Below are 20,604 nucleotides of genomic sequence, written 5' to 3' on the forward strand. Positions count from 1 at the left end.
GACTGGAATTTGACAATTTGGTTTGTTCAACTTATGCAATGACTGAAATGGCACACAACAAAACATGGATACACCGAATCTGCCTACTTCTATCTACCATTCCGAATGCACCAAATTAAGTTAATTCCTCTTTCACGACTGCATGTGCTCCATGATGACACCTATCACATAACTTTAACTCAGCTCTCTCGATCTGAAGCAGTCTCGTTTGTAAGTCGACTCGTCAACAGCAACTCCCAGTCGGGGTCGGGAATAACCTGCGCTCGTTAGAAAACCATTTGCATTCCGATCGTCGATAGCAGAAGGCAAGGCGTCGTTCTTACCAATCCCTCGAACTCGATGTTTTTCGGCCGAGTCTTCAAATCCCCAGATAGCCGGATATCATAGCGCGTGATATACTCGATCAGCAACAGCTTCATGGCGACCTCGGCAATGTATCGGCCTGGACAAGCATGCCTGCCATAACCCCATGTTAGGTCGCTTTTACCTACCGTCACCATTTGATTGCTGCTTCGGGCCTCGTCTTTAGCGACGCGCATTCGATAGAATCGGAGACCATCAAACACCTCAGGATTCTGGAACAGATCTTGGTCCATGTTGATGGCTCCAGTCGGCAATGCGATGCGTGCGCCTTTCGGGATGCGAAGGCCGTTTGATAATGTGAAGTCCGACATAACCTTCCGCTGGAAGCTTGCTGTTATGATTCGTTGATGTCAGTTGAAACGTCCCCTCATTGCCGTAGTATTGTGTTGGACTTGTACGTACCCAGATCCGGCGGGTTCAATCGCTGGGTTTCCTTGATAACACTATCCAGCTTCATCATATCCGTCAATGATTGCTTGCTGAGTACCCCGTTCCCTCGAGCCAGTATTATTTCAATCTCATCACGAAGCTCAGAAATGTACTCCGGGTAAGTCGCAAGATCCATGAGACACTGGGTGACTGTTGCAGCCATAGATTGAATGGCGGCTACGCACAAGTTGATTTGAGCAACTGTGTGCGCCTCCACGTCGTCTGGGCCAAGAATCGTGTCGGCAAGATAGTCCAGCAGTGCGGGAGGACTGCTCAGGGGCTTCCCTCCAAGCAGCCTTCTTCTTTGCAAAGTCTTGGCTACCAAAGCTTTGCCTTCACCAAAGCGCTGCATCATGATTCCGCGTCCCTTGACAAATCGATGGACAAAAGGTCGCAGCGCTGCTGGCCACTTCTTCAGATTTTCCGTCCAAACGACAGCAGAATGAACATGCTCGCTGGCAATATCCAGCCATTGATCATTATCCGCCGACTCAGCGCTGTGAAATAGTCTGGCGGAGACACGAGAAACCTGACGCATAACGTGTGGCCACGGCTTGACAACTGTGGGAACTATTCAAAAAGTAAGTATTGCCAAAGGTGAAAGCATTATTAGGTGGAGTCCAAAAGTCTTCAAGAAACGCCTGAGAGCTAGGTTGCTTTGGCTGAAGAATTCAAGGATTCGAGACTTACCTCCATAGGTTTCGAGTGGCCAGTGGCTGCGTATCAAATCAATAAGTACTGGAACATATTGCGCTGAGAAGAGTTAGATGCATGATTGAGTCTTGGAACAATAACTTCCGAGGACTGCTCACGAAGACTCGGGTTCAGCTTCTTGTTTACGATGGCGATTTGTTTCTCATCGAGGTTGCCAACTTTAGTATACTTCTTCATACTAAACTACCATCCCCAGAAGGTTGAGCAGCGAGTTAGAAACGACTTCTTCACTGTTACGGGAATAAGTGAATTTCATGTCAGGTACGTACCTCTTCTTCGAGAAATGCAGCGAAACTCAGGGACTTGTGGCTTCCTAGCCCGTGGAGTAGCTCGAGGGGTATAATGATGTTCGTGCCTGCAAAGTTGTCAACGGCAGGGAACATTTCGCGAATGTCCCCTAGTATTTTCCAACTAACCTTCAGTCGTGTTTATCCCAAATACCCGATTTTGGAACTTATCGTTGTCAGAAATTCAACTTGGAACCCCGTTGTTGCTAATCACAATCGCAAAAAAAATGAGCATACTTTGTTGTAACTTGTGATGAACAACCTTCTTGTGTCTTTGATGAAAATATCAATTCGCTCCTGTCGATCGGGTACCTCATCTTCCAATGCAATCGAAAGTTTTGGCATTCTGACCTCGACTGCAAATGACCAGAGAAGCAGGACCCCGAAGGCGCAAGCGCAAAGAATTGTCCATCCCGCCACTGCCAACAGATTTTGCTGAAACTTGTCACTTAAGATCGGGTAGTAGAGCCCAATTTGTGCAGACATTGTAGATAAGTTTTGTGATAGCAGTGACTTGTGCTGGGTCAATTGAGTTGTACTGTGTTCTTTTGACGGTGTGAGTTAAAGTTCAAGTGAGCATTGAGAAGACGTTATTCATGTCTTGTCTATTGACCTCCCCGAAGCTCTTCAGTCATTATGCCAATACCGATTGCTTTCCCAACCCTGGCAGATTGTATCAGCTCGGTCACATGCCTGGGGCGTGATTGAGCTCCGGAGTTTTCGGCCGACACGCTATGGCGGCTTACAGGAGCTCGGTTTCTCGGTCATTCTGCCAGGCGTCCAGGCAAGCACGTATCCCGGGTACTAATTTTGAATTCTTTACTGTATAGGACATGGTCACAACAGGGCCATTCTGGCTAATGCCCAACCGAGTGGTTGATAGAATGCAGCACCTAGATTCAGGCGCCTTCGGTCACTAGCTGAAGCATTAAAAAACCTTATCGGATTCTATTAAGGTAGCATAATGCATCTGTGTCAGCTCAGATCTCATATCTCAGTCACTGCGTCATCCGTCTTCTGGGCCTGACATCTACCCCACGCCCCATCATTGCCTTTGCTCAGTGAATACGTGCTTGATTTCCAATGTCACCAGACAAAGACCTCAGTCTGGCCATCGTTGGCGGTGGTATCGGTGGCCTCTGCCTGGCCCTATACATCACAACTCACACGAATATCCCGGTGTCGGATTGGAAGTCCAATTCGACCGCGGCATACAGCCGACTGCGCAGGGGCCAATTGGGGGCCCTATTTACGATTATCGTAGCCAGCCCAACCTACGGTTAGAACCTCCTTTTTATACCTACTACGTAGATATTTATATAGTTTAATTAATCTCTTTGTTAACTACGGTTCGAACTAACTACCCTATTATAGGGATACTAATACTAATTAATAATTAAATTCTACTATCGCAGATCGGTAAAATATCTCGCTATGTAGAAGAGACGACCTCTTAATACTATACGGGATAAGAGATTTATATTAATTAACCTTACGGAAGTAGATAAAAAAAGAGGTAATTTTTAAATACCGTACGGAATTAAGTAATTATAGCCCTTTACTACTTATAAAAAGTTAATGTCTACTACGTTAAACTATATTAATTAATAAAACTATTTAAGTAACTAGCCTTTTGCCGTTACCCCGAGCAGCTTTTTTACTAAACGACTTTTCCGTAGCCGGCCCGCGATTAGAAATTAACTAAGTAATAAAAGGGATCGCTAGTAAGCGATAATTACTTAACTATAATTAAACTACGAAAAAGACTACTTAAAAAATATAAAATAAAGTACCGAGAGGCCATAAAAAATAAGATCTCTAAGGTATTTAACCCCACCGCGTACGAGTAATAAATAAGTATTTTTAATAAGTCCTTAAAATATACGATTTTATAAAAAAGAGGGCTTAACTTCGTTAACTATACTTAACGGCCCATACGGTTCTTAATAGCCTATATAGCTCTTTTATAAGCCGCCCGGCGTCTACTTTTAACTATTCCTATAGAATACCGCCCTAGAAGAGGTAGGTCGAGGAAAGAAGCTATTTAGAGATTATAAAGAGCACGAGGCTTAGGAGGCTAGAAGTATATAGGATAGCGGAAATTAGTAACTGGTAAAGATCCCGAGACTAATTACTATATCTTTTTATAGTAATATAAACGTCTATTACTACTATTATAAAAAAGAACTACTAAAACCTACCTTTTTATATTAAATAAAAAAGAAGATCTTAGTAAGTACAATAGCTAGCGACTTAAAAAAGTAGTAATAATTACTAAAAATAATAAAAACGAGAGTAATAGCGAGACGGTAAGAGGAAGCGGGAATCTCTTAGACTTTAATAAATTCGTTAAGTAATAAAAGCACGGATTTATTATAACTAGCGCGCGGATTAGATATATCCCTATTAAAATTAAATACGCTAGTAATTACTAATACGGGCATAAGCTAGAGCACGACCTTTAGCGAGTTAGGGTAAGGAAGAAGAGGACGAAACCCGATCCTAAATAGAATCCTAATCCTTTATAAATAGGTAAATATTAACCCGGACTATTAGGGAATATAGATATATAGAATTGCGGATTAGCCTAACGGTAAGTAAATTAACGTAGTATTAATCTATTTAACTAAGGTCTATAAGAAAAAGGGGCTATAGGGGCAACCCCTATTCTACGAGATCATAAACGACCTAAGCTACTAGCTAAATAAATAGTTTACGAGCGCAAGCTTAGGAATCGTAAAAGTAGTTAATAGATTCTTTTACGGGCGAGGGGTATTATTAGCGTAATTATAATCGTAAGAGCTATACGAAATACTAATAACGATAATTATAAAAGAGGAATTCGTACTATAAGTCGACCCACCCCCTTTTGGCCACCCCCCCCTTTTAGCCACCCTATTTCTCTATCCTAGCTACTATATTAAAACCCTACCTACGATTTTTAAACTACTATAACAATTACAAAAATCGTCCAAATGTAATTCTTTTTTATATACTTATTTATCGATATATAATAGTCTCGTATACTAAAAATGAAGTTATTCGGGCTCTTAAGGCTATCGGAAGAGGTCTCTTAGTTAATCGGGCCTCGATTAAGTTCGGAGTTCTAAGGTTAACTTTTCGTAACCGTAGGAGAGGCTACTAAACGAGGGTAATAGCATTCGTAGACCTCTAGAGGCTTCCTTTATAATAAGAAGACTAGCTAGCTTAGTAGGTTCGTATTTAGTATAATCTAGGCGTTATACTAACCTATAAATAGCTTATAAAATTCGCTAAGCGAGTTCTAAGATCCTAGGGGGATATAAATCCTCTTAAGAAGAGATAAATAGACGCTTTCTTAAGGAGGAACCTATTAATTAAGGTCTAGAGAAGTCGTACTATTAATTCGAGGTGTCTAAATAGGGCTATTACTAATATAATTAAGTTATAGTTTAGATTACTCGATATACTAAAGATTAGCGATATTAAATAGGCTAATAGGTATAATATAAATAAGACTAGTATCCTAGAGGGTAAGGGATTTAATGGCCTAGTTTTAAGTAAAGTAGAGACTATAGTAGTACGAAAAAAAGAGCCTAGTTCGCGTGCTTAGGTATCTATTATTAAGTGTATTTTTATTAATAATCGAGCTATTAAACTACTAGTTATATATAAGGGAAAGTCGGTATAGTAGCAGTGGTTTCTATTTGAACTTGACCCTTATACTAGTTAGGAGTTCATAGTAATAGATAATAGCTAGACGACCGATAAGACTGCCCTTAAGTAGTTAAAAACAGTGTTCTTATTATAGACTAAGACCCCCCCCCTTGGGGGGCTTAGTATACTTAATAAGCCTCGACTATTAGTTCTAGATAGCTATGGGAGTTATACGACGATAGAATTTATATAGGAATGCTATAGAAATAACGTCTACTTGCTATTCTTACTACTATATACTTCCTATATCCTCTAGCCGTTAGATATAGCTATTTTTAGACCTATTAAGTCTAAGTATAGGAAGGAGCTTAGTAAGGAGGATATAATAAATAATTCTATTATCGTTAGAAAGCGGTACTTCTTAAGCTACTACTAGAAAGCTCGTTTAGCTAGTCTAACGTCGTTAAATATACGAAGTGGGTAGAAAGTAACTGGACTATATCCCCCTAACATGGCTAGACTACTTACTAATCTAATAGTCCTACCTAACCTAGTTATATTAACTAAAAAGACTACAGATACTAAGTAAGTGACTAGTAATATTAAAAAAGCTATTAACTAGGTATTAGCGGCGTTTATTATTAACTAGTTAATACTTAGGAAGGCTAGCGAGCTCTGCGATTAGTTAAAGTTATTTATAGAGCTTAGTCTAGACTATAGTACTTAACGACTACTATTTAAAAAGGTAAAAAAAGTATTTAGCGAGTAGGCCTACTATCTAGTAGCATCTTAGTACTATATTCGAGTTCTAGAAGCTAAAGTTAACCGATTAAGGCCGCGGAAAAAGAAGAGTGTATTAATAGACCTAAATACTAAGTTCGTAAATATCTAGGATATATAGAGAGCTTAGGAGGACTTTAGCGACCGTTTAGTTAGTCCTAGTCGACTCGCAGGGGTCGAATTACCTAGGGAGAATAATAACTATATTATTATAGTAATAAAAGATAGTTAATTAATTAAGTATAGTTAGTGGCGATGTTTTAATACTATGTTTTGATAGGGTGGCTAAAAGGGGGGGGTGGCCAAAAGGGGGTGGGTCGACTTAGAACTAGGTATAGGTCGATAGAGCGTATAATCGCTTTAACGAATTTAGAAAAAGGGTAAACGACCTAGATTTCCTCCCTATAATTACTAACGGAAATCTATTATTATAAAAGGATATACCGGGGTAAAATATAGTATTAGAAGTACGATAATTAATAATTCTGCCTATTTCGATTTATAACTCGTTACCGCTATTAATACGAAATTCGGTACCGATTAGCTAATAAGAAAAAAAGTAAACGACCCGAAATTATTAATAATACGTAGCGACGCAAGGATCGTATATAAATACTAAAAATCTAATAGCGAATACGAGGCAATTCACAGACCTTAAAAAGATCTTTTTAAAAGAGAAATTATACTCTAGGGGGAAGTATAAGGTCTTATAAGAAACCTTAATAATATTTTACGATTATTATAAAAAAGTCAGAATTAGGGAACACTAGTACTATTTAGTAATTAATATCGTACTTATAAGCAAAGCCTCTAATTACTACTACGAAGCGGTACGTAATCTCGATCGAAACGACTTTCTTAGTATAATTAACGTAATCTAAAGCCGCTTCGAGACATATAATAAGAACCTAGAGCTCCTATCTAAGCTATGAGTAATTTCTTTCGTATTTATAGCTAGGATAATAGAGGGTAAATCGCGAGTAAAGATCCTTAAAGAGCTTATCGATTAAATTAATAAACTAATAAAAGCTTAGCTAAATAAGGGGATAAACGAGCGGAAAGTTAGATATTTTTATATTATAGTCTAGCGTATATTAGAAATAAAAATAACCCTATACTAAGTACCTAAAGACTACGAGACGCTCTACTCGAGGCTAAGATCTAGCTTTAATATTAAAATAAGAATACCGCGCTAAACCTATTTCTAAATATATAACGGCCCTTATTAATAATATTAAGTCGATCGAACGTATAATAAAAAAGGAAAAGAGGCTAAATACGGTAATCGCTAGTAAAGAGGCCTAGATTTATTAAATAAGTAGAGATTTAACTTATAGGTAGGGTAATAGAAAAAGTAATACTATATTTATAAAAAGGATAGATATTAGTTAAGTAACTACTCTAAGGAAGAGCGTATTAAATTATACGAATAGTATAAAAAGTCGAGGGTAGTGGATAGTAAAACTAGCCCTCGTCGGTTTAACTAATTCTTTATTATATATAAGGGCAGATCCGGGGGTATAGAACCTAGCGATAGTAATTAAAGTAGCGGCCTAAAATATATACCCCCTATAAGAGATTTAAAAAATAAAAAAGATCTTACTTCCTATACTAACGAATTAGATTATAATAAAATCGATAATATTAACTACTCTTTTTTCGCCCCGTTAGCTTTTAGAGGATATACGAGGCTAAATAAATAGAGGGTAGCGGAAGCTCTTAATGAGTAGGCTTTTATTTATAAATAGTAAAGGAAGGTCCCTTAAATAACGGATATAGAGGTAGCTAAAAGGGCGAATTTAATAGGGCTAAAGCCTATTATCTTAACGATTAAAGAGAAGACGCTATCTCTTTCGATATTTAAAAAAAAGGAATATAGTACTAAGTATATCTAGGGGTAGCTAGAGGGGTCCTTTTTATAGTACTTAGATCCCTTAAATACTAAGCTCGTATAGGTATTCTATACGAGTAAAAGGTACGGCCTAGACGATTTTTATAAGATTATCCTAAATACTAGGGCATCGTAATAATTAACTAGAAGAAAAGGGTAATTCTAAATACTATAAAAGATCGCGCTAATAACGCTTAATATATTAATAGTGGGTATTACGAGGATTAGTTTCGGCCTAAGTAAGGAAATCGTTACCCTAAGTATAGTAAAAGTAGAGATATACTTCGGAACGATAACTTTTTATATTTTACCCGTTAATACCCCATTTCTCCTATATCTAAAAGATATAGATCGACTAGGTATTATATTTAATAATATAAAGAATAAAATCTCTAGCGGTAAGTACTTCGAAGTAGTCGAACGACGATAGGGGTATGCGTTTATAAAGCTTACTAACGATACGAAGTCGATTAATTACCTAACGGAAAGTAAGCTTAGAAAACTATACTAGAGATTTGGGTACCCGTCGGTTACGAGGCTATATAACCTCTTAAAATAATTAAGTAATAATAATATTAAAATAGGGGCGCTAGAGTAGTTAATAAAAGTATATTATTAATATTAAATAAATGCGCAGAGCCTACGCAGATTTAAGTTTAAATTGCGTAATAAGCTCAACTTTAACTAGGAAATCGTCGTCGATATCTTCTATTTAAATAGTCGGCTAGTACTATATATAATCGACGTAGCTATATCTTTCTAAGTAGGGCAATTCCTCCGGGATTTATAAGTAAAGATAGTATAAGTAGCCCTATAAAAAAGCTAGATCGATATATACTAGGGACCGCTAGATAGTATTAGAACCGACGCTAATACTAGCTTTAAATTAGTAAAATTTAAAAATAATACGACGGTTTATAATATATAGCTAAAAGTCGTACCCGTTAAAGCGTACTATAATATTAAAAAAGTAAAGAGGGCATACTAGTAATTAAAAAGGGCGTTTAGAATTATTAAAGAGGAAAATCCGGATTTTACTAATAACGAATACCTTTAGATAGTACTCAAATATTATAATAATACTATGGGGCCTAACGGACTTATATTAACGCTATTAGTATTTAGAGTATATTTAAGAACGACCTTAGCCTTGCTACCGTTACTAGGTATAAGCTAATAAGCCTAAGTAGTTAAAAAAGTAATACGGGTATTGCGCGAGGTAAGCGTAAAAAAGTAAGTTAATAAGGTAATTACTATGCGCAATAGGCCCGACATAGGGGATAATCTAAATATGCTACTAAATTCGGATATACGAGTATAGTACGAAATTATTTAATAATAAGCTAGGCTATATAAGTTAATTTCCGTCGACGAGCGCTCTTATATAGTCGCAAGAGATCGTAACTAGCTATTTAAAATATTAATTACGGTAGTTAGACCGTACTATATAGATCCTAACGAGGTAATTTCTAACTTATAAAAAAAAAAAGAGCTAGGGGAAACTATATAACCCGCGGTAGAGGTATAGGAAATTATCCTCGACGAAATCGTTATAATAGTACTAATAGATAACGAGGAAGAGGAAATTACTAAAAAGGTACTAATACTACCGGCGAGACGTTATAAAAGACTACGACGGCAAGCCCTAACGTAGCAATTTATTATTAGCGACGAGGTAATTAATACCTTTTATATAGTAAAAGAGAAAGCTAATTTCGAGCTAGCGGTTAAACTACGTAAGGAAGGCGTAATTATAACTATTAAAAAGCTATATAAGGGATTAGATCTTATCGAAGTAGATACTCTTTGTAATCGAGGGGTCTATCGATTTATCCTATACGACCTAAAAAAATATATAAACCTCCGTATATTTAAATTACGAATAGTTCGTAAGATTAAAGGGAAAGGAATACCCTAGCCGTACGAGAAGTTTAAATACGTAATTTAGGGGTATAGCGACGTTAAAAAAGCGACGCTACTTATATAATTACTTATTATATAGTACTATAGCTAACGATTAATAATAGTATTAATAGCATCGCTACGGAAAAAGGGATACGAGATTTAGAGCCGTAATATTACCTAGGCCTATACCTAATCGGCTATAGGGCTTATAAAGAGAATCCTAGCCTATTTACTAAAAGAAATAGCTAGTAAGTACTTAGAAAGTACGATTATTAAAGTGCTTAAGCTACTATATTGGGTCGTAAAATCGGGCACTTATTAATAAGCTATTTATTACGATTTTTATATTAATTAACTATTAATAGTTATTTTTACGTACGACCCGTGCTTATTAGTCGCAGAGTATAAAGGCGACTAATTTAGGATCGTTAGAATATAAACTAACGATATATTAGGCCTATTTAATATTAATTTTATAAAGAAGGAGGATAAGGAGCTTTAAAAAGCGGGCTTCGTAATAAAGCTAAAAGAGGTCCTTATAATAAACATCCTCCTAGTATTTAATAGCGGGATTATTATAATTAAAAGGGAAACCGTTATCTTTTAATAAAAGGGGTAGGGCGAGAAGATTAACCCTATTAATCTAAACGTAATTAATATTAAAAAGCAGTATAAGGCTAAGCTCGCGCGAGGGGTATATATTATAAGTATTTATTAACTTAAAGTAACGTTTAACTACGCTAAGGTAGCGCAGGCTATAGATCTAACTAAATAAGATATCGAAGTACTTAATAAGCGGCTTAAGTAGTAATAGATAAATCTCGATCGAGGTCTTATTTACTACCCGATCGACCTTATAATTAGTAAGCTCTATATCTTCGTTAATAAGTTATTTACGAATAATAACGACCTTACTTTATAATTAAGGTATATTATTATCCTAGCTAACGAGAGTATAGGCGAGAGCGAATTTACTATATAAGTAATATAATTTATTACTTATTAACTAAAAGTAAGCGGGTAACGAGAAATATACTAGCGTCAGAGGTCTATAGTATAGTTAACGGCGTTAACCTCTCCTATACAAATTTAATAATACTGAAAAAGATTACCGATCGAATTAGCTTTTTACTTATTTTAATAGTTATTTATATAGATTCTTACTCGCTATACGAATACTTTATTAAATTAGGAACGACGAAGGAAAAGAGGCTTATAATCGATATTATAGCCCTTAAGTAATTATATAAAAGCCGCGAGATACTCGAGATTTATTAGATTAATAATAAAAATAACCTCGTAGACGCTTTTACGAAAATAGTACTAAATAAGGGATTAGAGTAATTCGTAAGTAATAGAAAAGTTATTATATAAATAAAGGGATAGGTTATATAAAAAAAGTAGAGAAAAGGGGGAAAAGGAGACGACTTAGTAAACGGGCCCGAGGTCGAATTATATCTCTAACTATAGTAGTTAAATCGATAAAAGAAAGAGAAAGTTAGTATCGGATTAGAAGTTTAATTCGACCGCGGCATATAGCCGACTACGCAGGGGCTAATTAGGGGCCCTATTTACGATTATTATAGCTAGCCTAACCTATAGTTAGAACCTCCTTTTTATACCTACGCAGATATTTATATAGTTCAATTGATCTCTTCGTTAACTACGGTTCGAACCAACTACCCTGTAATAGGGATACCAACAATCGTCCACATTTGGCTCTGCACGGATCGGAGACCTTTGACAGTCGAATTCGAGAAGTCTCGAAAGTTGATGTTCATCGGCCGATGAGGCATGTTGGATCCGCCGGCATTGAGGTCATACCAGACCTGGCCATTGCCGTCGAGCGTTCCGACTCCGTGGCCTTCCCAAACCACGCCATCACCTCCAAAGTGCCATACCGTGCTCTGGTTCTGGAAGCCCACAGGCATCGAGACCGTGAGCCAGTACGTGGTGTCATTGCTCCAGAGTAGTCTGCCACGCTGATCAATTACAACATCGTCTAGGCTGGTGGTGACCATCGGCGACTTGATGTTGTACACTGGTCCATCAAGCACAATGATGCTCTTGGTGCGGCACTTGTCGTTGAGCGCGCTCAGCAGTGCCGGCGCGTCGTCCCCGCCGTTAGCGTCCGGCTCGAGTATGCAGAGGCTCCGACCTTCCTTCTCCGCCCTCTCCGCCCAGTCACTGGCACTCGGGATATCTGCGTCAGATTCAGCCAGCAGGGTGGCCGCCGAGAACCGAGTGGTCTCGAGCCCGAGGACTAGCCTTGCGGCTAACGATGCGAAGACTGCCAAGCCACGCATGATGGATGGGTGCTAAGGCCTAGAAATCCAATCAAGGGACGGATGGGAGGAGTGCGAGCTTCGGTACACGCGAACAGACGCTTCTGGAAGTATGTCTAGGGCTTCTTACGAACAAGCGCGTGGACAAAGACAAGCTGATGAGTCTGTGGCGTCTATCAAAGCACCAGAGAGGAAAGGTATATGAGCTTCAAAGGTAACAGGTATCTTCCAAATATGAAGTAGAGCTCATCGACGAGTGTTATTTCTGTGAAACCCAACATTGCATCAGATGATTGAGCTCAGGGGGTCGCAACCACTGTCAACGAATGACATGCGCCAAGTCCAGCGGGGTAAAGCCCCGGATCGTCCCCTGTAGCGTCGATTCCCCGCATCAATTACGTCTTCTGCCCGCATGACGCCCTGGTAATCCGACCCCAACGTCCGGCATTTCAAGGCTTGTACTTGCTGATCTCTGTTATTCTGGATGTGGGAATCTTTATCCATGAAGTCTATCGTCTGGTTGATGAGGGAAAAGCAGCGGTAAGGTATGCAAAGAACGGCCTGTCTGATGGTAACCTGCGGGTTGGTCTGATGATGGATGCAAGGCATCACGAGTCTGGGTCAGATGTGTGAACGTTACATGCATTCATCCTGAAATTTTCCATAGTCATTCGACTCGAAGAACGTCATTCTTCGAGCAAACCATCTAACTGATTCATCCAAATCATTGTCGTCGTCCTGGTCTCAGCCGGCCAGCGGATACTCGACTCGTTCAGCTCGGCCCGATGGTCCACTTACATCCGGACGAGATAACACTGCTAAATTAATCTAGATGTCGGCGTTTGGAGCCGCAGGGATTTGTATCCCTATGATGAAGAGCAATGTCTCTGACAATTTCAGTCTGCTGTTCGAAGAAGGGCCAGAACACTGTCAGTTCGTATGTGTACATCGGGCCTTTCCAGTCTTCCAGATGAATCACGACGGCAATCACCTTGGCCCCCGGTTAAAATGCTCTAGGTGTTATCGAAACGTATTTAAGTAGGTTTGTTCGCTGTAGGTATAGCATCACTCAAGACATTCTCAATGGCGGTGGAAATTTCTATTTAAATACCACATATCTTATCTGGTACTACGCGAATCGCTTAGCCTCTTGCCTCCGATATTCTCTACACTGGCATGTCCCAAAGGCAGCAAGATAAAGTAGTCTATCCCTGTGTGACATGCGGTTGATCCCATTTCAGTTGACTCAAACTTGTCCGGGGTAGACTCAAGCTGCGAGGTGCATTCGGGCGTGGGAGATTGAAGCTTCTCCGTGGTGATAACCCTGCATTTTGCCTAGCTTCCTGGAGGCCGGACTCGAGGTCTGGGTACAAAACCTTTTGATCTCCCACAGATGAGTCGTCATCCCCCATATGCGGCAGTGTTTCCTGCGACAAGTTAGGCCGAGAGAAACGGTTGAAGGCAATGAACGTCTCCTTGTCGCCCTCAACCGCGTTCGATGGAGGAGGGACGCGAACAGATCGGCGTCGAATTGCCACGGCATCATCCTGAACTGGTTGAACGCCCATGAATCTATATATGACATTGAGGATAGGGATAGAGATTCCGTGGACTATAATCGAGAAGAGTGCAAGCCAATACACGACGGGACCAATAGCCCGAAGCATGTCAACTACCTCACTGTCGCCCTCGGCCTCAGCAAGTTTAGGGAAGAGGTGACGCGCATGCTCGACATAGAAGGCAGCACCAACGCCAATAGGGCCAAAGTAGCCCATAAATAAGGCTTCTTTCCAGTCTATGATAGTGTTCGGCATGAGCTTGTACGTGAGAAGCACGGCGGGGATGCGACGGAATACAAGAACAAGTGCGCCGAGGGCAAAGAGTCGGCCGAGACTGATTCCGGTGATGTCAGAGCTGAAGTCACTCCACGGGATGATGGTCCCGAGATATATGAAGCCGCCAAAGTTGAGAAGAACGTCGATGCTGGCGTTGACTTCGTCGTGCCGCTTCTGTGCCTCTGCAAGGTACTCGCCGTCCCAGTTGAGCGCACTGCCAGCGACGAAGCAAGATAGCAAATCGTCAGTTCCGATGGCTCCTGAAGTGCCCATCATGAAGAGCTATGAGTTGTCAGTCAACTTTCATGTAGTTCATTTAGTGTCCGTGACTTACACCAATCGCTGTGGGCACCAGGACGTAGCTTTCGGAATCGATCCACTTTCTGTGTCTCTGTTAGAAACTACCGAATTCGTGCTCATTGACCGATCAACCCACTTTCTGACAGAATACTTCAGTGCAAGCCTGATCAGAGTTCCCATAATGATTCCGTAGGCTATACTCATGAGCACAAAGTAAAGCCATGTCTCCAGCAGCCAATTCAGCAAAGCAACACCAACGCCTCCGCCTTGGCGGGCGACGTCACCGGCTCTCGGAAGAAGCGTACGACTGACTGCGTGCAATGTCGAGCCATCCGCGTGCACTTCAGATCCCTCCGCGTGCCGGATGACATACGTCGTCAGCATCAATATGGGGAAGCCGAAGCCGTCATTTGCGCCACTCTCGGAAGAGATGATTTCACGCAAAGAGCGCCGAACGAACTTATCGGCGAAAGGCCCCTTGGCAACGGCTTGTGACAGGACTGGATCCGTCGAGGTCACGCAGGCAGCGATGACCCCAGCACCCAGAAATGTCAACTTGGGAATGGTTGCCAGGATGCAGCCTGTCGTCGCTAACCACATCAGTGTCATGATGGGTAACATTAAGATTGCCATCTCCTTCCATTTAGTCTTTTGGTACTTTGCTGGGAGTTGATAGCCAGCCATGACCAGCTGAATGCCAATCATCACTCTTGTGAGCCCCTATGATACAAGCCAATCATCAGTGCCTGAACGCAAGGCTCCACATTGAAGTGATCCGGATCGTGATGAGGCCACATTATAAGCACTTACAAGAGTGATATCTTGGGTCTGCCCCTCAACAGCTGACCCCCACCTCTCGCTGTCGATGAACCTAGCAGCTATAGGGCCCAGGCATATGCCCAACACTACGGCCGGTACTGATCAAGAGCAACAAGTCAGTGAATGGACCTTGGGAACTTAAGTATTACGCTCCGTATCTACGATGACTACAGCGCGGAGAACGTTCGAGGTTGATCTTACAGGCCTCGCCTAAGTACCACACATTTTTGATCTTGACGGATATGATACCAAATAGAATGATGAACGCGCCTGGATATGGTGGGAACACCGGATTAGTCATAGCCAAAACATGTAAGGTCCGGAGCACGCACCAAAGACAGCGAGAACGACATTTAATTCGCTGGGATCAAAGGTGGGCATCTTGGGTACCCGCTGGTGCCTTCACTCTCAATGTGCGAGTGATCTTTGTGTGACGTGCCCAGAAGGTGTGTTGTGCGTTTGCCGAGAAAGGCTGCCTTGGCCAGCAAGGGCTTTGAGGATAGGGATGATCTCTTTAGCTAATGCTCATACGATATTTGCATGGAGTTGCTTGGAAAGAAGAAAGAAGAGATATTCTAAGGAGACCTTGAGAGGATGATAAAGAAATCCAAAACGAATGTCTAAACGAGCAGAAGGAAATCCCGCAAAAAATGAAGTCAGAGGGCCAGAACTTGGAATGATGATGGACAACGACGCTTGCTCGACTCCGTGTGGTATGACAGTCACCCGGTAGCTCAGCGCTGCTGATGAAGAGTGGTCTGGTGAGCGGCGGAAGGGCAACTAATTCTTCTGCAGCGCCGAGAGTCCGGATATTTAAGAGTGGTATGTCAACCAGGGGCACACTTGGCTGCGAGCCAAAAGGGAGCGACTTGGCTGCAGATCTTGGGCGGCCAAATTCTTTTGGGGATGGGTTCTGATCACAAACACTTTTGATTCAGAGCCAAGTACGCCCTGTAGATCATGGTAGGGGGTTATAGCGGCTCTCAATGCTAGAGCGTACAAAGTCCTCGAGGTGAAGACAGCGAGATATCCGTGCTTCGGCTGATACTTCTACGAAGTACTGCCACAAATGGGGTCACAGGGAAGGCGTGACGGGCCAAGTGCAGGTGAATCTCGTAAATAGAAGACTTCACCTGCGGATCAGTATCTCTTCATCTTCAGGGGAGAGCGTTAGATTTTCAGGGGTTTTGTCATCATCTGCTACTTGGCTGGGGATGTCTCAAATCTAGTAGTCTTGTCATGGAGGTATCTGACAGCTTGATTGTTTCTGGATTGACTATCCGTAGGTAACACTCACGCGTCCTTCCTCCCAGGTTAGACACTTAAAGATTTGGCTTCTAGCCAGCCAAAGAACATGATTTAATACAGCCTCAGTAGCGTCGTTCAGACATGAAGCGCATAGCAAAATATGAGACATGCTTGGTAGTAAAGTGTCAGGCTCAAGGCCAGATACGGTGTAGATTCTAGAGAAATTGATAAATCTCTCAACTTTGGTAATGCCAGGACGCTGACTTAACTACCCCACCCAGCGAGTTGAGGTGGACTACGCTAATCGAGATTGATGGACAATTCCCCAAAGTACTTCAATGACACTTTTCTAATGAACGTATTTCGGTCATAGGAAAAGAGCGACCAGAGAAGATGCATAGAAGAGTTATCGGGTGAGAGGGCTAATGGCTACGGAAAGAGCCGGGAGGACGTGAAGCCAGGTAGCATACATAAGTCGCCCAAGAAGAAACAGTGGACTGCCTAGAGTGGCGAGGTATGACAAGAGTCTTAGTGTCTTAACAAAGTGACTCGGCGTCCGGGGCTGACAGCACCTTCGAGGACCATCATTGAACGCAATACTTAGGAAGTAGGTTGGTTTTCCGCCGCCAATACTCAGCGGAGGAGTCCGGATCTCACATCGGTGTCAGCGCGGCCTCGGCGCCAAGCGGAGGAAGCAAGATTCTCCGCTGAGTAGAGACGAAAGGGGGCGCCGCAGCTGGGAAGGTGATGAAGCCCTGGGCACGCATTCCGGTGTGACGACCACCTTTGGGTCGGCCAAGTCAATACTTTATGGCTCAGACATTGCGATATGATCCCTGTTCTCTTGGACTCTCTTGGAGGTTCTTGGCTGACGAGGATTGTTGGGTGATGTTGGGACCACTCAGTGCTGGGCGCTTCTTGGTGAGGCTCGGCGCTTCGCGCTTGGCGGCTCGTGGTCAGATTATTCAGGCGTTCCGACTTCCTCGCTTCGTCCACCTCTTTGCTCTTTGACCCGGTGACGGATGTTCACGACATTTCAACTGGCCAGGCAGAAGACAAAATGGAAGCCGGTGGGCAAAAGTTTTCTCCGTGCCCAGGTTTCTCGTTTGTGAGGTTTCCGGCCCTTACCAGCAGTACCCCGGCTGGGTTTGCCGCGCGTACCGTTGCTAACCCTCTATAGTTCAGCTCGAGGAGATCGAGGTCGATGCTGCAGAAGGTACGCACAATACTTTAAGATAGAGCATAATGATCAAAGACACAGTAAGCTTATTAGAGATCTCAAGGGGCGTTCGGCGTATGAAATGGGCGATGATATTCTGCCAGCACCTGCCGATATCCCGCCACCAAGTGTGGCTGCGGCCGCTCCTGCCTCCGACCACAGAGCCCAGCTGCCCATACCCACCCACTTACCCACCTACCCACTTACCTACCTACTTACCTACCTACCTACTTACCTACCTATAACTACTACTTTATTAACCTCGCCGTTACTACCGCTACCGCTACCGCTAATTAAAGCTATTCCTAACGTTAATATACTATAAAAAGAGAATAATTATAAAGTTAACGATCCCTTTATTTATTAATATATTATTAATTACGATAATTATAGTTATATAGAATATAACTACCTATTTTATAACTAGCGCTTTTTTAACTTACTTAAGGCTATAAATACTAAGTAAATAGTTTTATAATTATAAATAGCTTTTTTAAAGCTATGTTTATAAATCGTAAAGTAAGTAAGGCTTTAGTAATTAATTATAGCCTTATTAAAAAGAGTTCTTAATAAAAATAGCTAAGAATAATTATAAAATCTAATACTATGTTAATTATTAAAGAAGTTATAAAAAGTCTATCCTTAAGCTTAGTTTAAGTTTATATTATATATAAGTCTCGTTCTTAAATATATCTTTTATAATATTTCTATTTATTATTATTTAATTATTTACTAAACGGTCGTCTGGTTTATTTATTTACGATCGTCCGTTTTATTTATTTATAGGCGTCCGTTCCTTATTTTATTATATAATTATAATTACGTAATTTATTTATAGTTCTTCTATCCCGAGAGGAGTTATTTTAAGTCCGTATTTTTATACATATAATATAATAATTACTATAGGTTCTATAGGGCGAGGTCCTAGCTTTATTATATATATTAAGTCGTAATATTAGCTTCTCTTTTTAAAAGTCTAGTCCTCTAGGCTTATAAGTAAGTTATTTATTCTTAAGTTAAGGAATTGTTAAGTATTTTCTTAAAATATATTAATATAATATTAAGTTAAATTAAAAAATCGAAATTTTTAATAACTATGTCTTATTATAAATTATTATAAATTATTTACTTTTTTAATAAAGGTATAAAAATAATACTTTATTTAAATTATTACTCGTGAGGGGTCTATTATTTAGTTCTTTTTAATTCTAAGGTTTATAAAATATATTACTATTTAAGTATTTCGTATAATACGTTTATTAATATTATTTATATTTATAAGTATTACGTTTTTATTTATTAAGTCTTAGCTTAATTAAGTATAATTAGTTAGTTAATAACGGAGTTTAATTATTTTAATTATAAAAAAGAAGCGGAAAAGTTATAATTTTAAAAAAGGGTTATGGAGTTATAAAAAAAAGCTAAGGCTTATTAATAAGCTTAGGCTAAGTTAAATAAGTCGTTATTTAAATTAGAGCGTCTTCGTTCTTAAAAGCGAAAAGTATTTAAAAAAAAAAAAATTATATTAGAGGAGTTTTTTAAGGATTTTAAAAATACTTTTTTAGCGGCCCGTAAGGTATAAACTAATAGTATTTTTAAAATTATTAATTAGGATACTATAATAGCTAAGAGTTCTAAATTTAATTTTAATTTCAATACTCTTTAAGAAATTATTAAGAGTTCTAAAGGTTTATAATAGGTTTTTATATATTTTCTTTATATTTATAGTTTTTTTATTTAATAAAGTATTTTTTATTATTATTTTTTATTTTATAATTAATAATTCGTTCGACTTTATATTTTAGTTAGTTTAGTTTAATAATAATATAATCTTTTATATATAAACCTCTTAATATAGGCTTAAATAATAAAACGTAAAAAATAGGGTAGTATTGTATTATATTTAGTAATCTTAGTTCGTAATTAATTAATAAGATTTTTTTAATAATTTTAAAAGGTTTAAGTTTTTTATAGTTTAATTTATTATTTAGTCGTTTAGTTTTAATATTATAATAAAAGAGATAAGTACTATTCCCCTTTCTTAAAAATGGTTTTTTAATTTTTAATCTATCCGCGTTTTTTTTATATACTATTATATAAACTCGAGGTTTAGTAAGGCTTATTTATAGATCTTTTTAAGTTTACTTACGTTTATTATAGCTTTTATAGCTTATAGTCTTTATTATACTTTTTTATATATTATTAATTAGAATCTATAGTTGAAATAGAACGGGGATTCTCTCGTATTTTTATTAACTATACTATTATATACGAACTAGGCTATTAATAAAAGTACTACTTAATTATCCTAATTATAGTTTATATAATAATAAAAATATATTTTAAAGATCTAGTTAATTCTTTTTATTTATTTATTAGTTCATAAATAAAATAATATTAATAATTTATAGTCTATACTAAATTACGAAATTAGAGATTTCTAAAACTTTAAAGTAAATAGCTTATTTTTATTAAAAATAATTTCTTTTAGTAAACCGTAGTTCGAAAATATAACCTTAGTAAATACGTATATTAGGTCTTTTATAGTACTTAATTCCTTATAGAGAATAAAATATGCGAACTTAGTAAGTTAGTTAACTATAACTAAGATATTATTATATTACATTTTAATAAATAGTTCCCTAGACTTTAATAGTTTAATAATAAAGTCTTATATAATTAAATATTATATTTTTATTAGTAATTATAATAGTTATAGCTCGTTATAAAGCTTATACGGGCTATTTTTATTTTTTTTATAAGTTACGTAATCTTTAATTACTTTTATAATTTTAGTATATATAGCGGATTTATTATAATATTAATAAATCCGTTTTTACGTTTTAATAACTCTTTAGTAACCGTATACTAGTACGTTATAAATTTTTATAAT

The 20,604-nt window shown here is 38.9% G+C and overlaps 4 protein-coding genes across 4 annotated transcripts; 1 reads left to right on the forward strand and 3 right to left on the reverse strand.

The window, feature by feature from the left end:
• Positions 1-179: 179 nt before the first annotated feature.
• On the reverse strand, positions 180-2,279 carry CLUP02_13407 (uncharacterized protein; the record flags this gene model as incomplete). Its single annotated transcript, XM_049292346.1, has 8 exons — positions 180-257; positions 324-694; positions 766-1,362; positions 1,483-1,545; positions 1,605-1,689; positions 1,776-1,861; positions 1,923-1,959; positions 2,031-2,279. The coding sequence occupies 8 exons, from the start codon at positions 2,277-2,279 to the stop codon at positions 180-182; spliced, it is 1,566 nt and encodes a 521-aa protein (XP_049149492.1).
• A 6,011-nt stretch (positions 2,280-8,290) lies between these two features.
• On the forward strand, positions 8,291-8,530 carry CLUP02_13408 (uncharacterized protein; the record flags this gene model as incomplete). Its single annotated transcript, XM_049292347.1, has 1 exon — positions 8,291-8,530. A coding segment is annotated over one exon (240 nt), but the record flags the coding sequence as incomplete, so codon positions are not given.
• Positions 8,531-11,684: 3,154 nt separating this feature from the next.
• On the reverse strand, positions 11,685-12,311 carry CLUP02_13409 (glycosyl hydrolase family 28; the record flags this gene model as incomplete). Its single annotated transcript, XM_049292348.1, has 1 exon — positions 11,685-12,311. One exon carries the CDS (start codon positions 12,309-12,311, stop codon positions 11,685-11,687), a length of 627 nt encoding a protein of 208 aa, XP_049149494.1.
• A 1,184-nt stretch (positions 12,312-13,495) lies between these two features.
• CLUP02_13410 (sodium/hydrogen exchanger family protein) lies at positions 13,496-15,625 on the reverse strand (the record flags this gene model as incomplete). The annotated part of the gene is made up of 6 exons (XM_049292349.1): positions 13,496-14,407; positions 14,460-14,508; positions 14,562-15,145; positions 15,236-15,342; positions 15,446-15,514; positions 15,577-15,625. The coding sequence occupies 6 exons, from the start codon at positions 15,623-15,625 to the stop codon at positions 13,496-13,498; spliced, it is 1,770 nt and encodes a 589-aa protein (XP_049149495.1).
• Positions 15,626-20,604: the final 4,979 nt, after the last annotated feature.

The sequence above is a fragment of the Colletotrichum lupini genome, chromosome 7, assembly GCF_023278565.1.
Source record: "Colletotrichum lupini chromosome 7, complete sequence".
NCBI lineage: Eukaryota > Fungi > Ascomycota > Sordariomycetes > Glomerellales > Glomerellaceae > Colletotrichum > Colletotrichum lupini.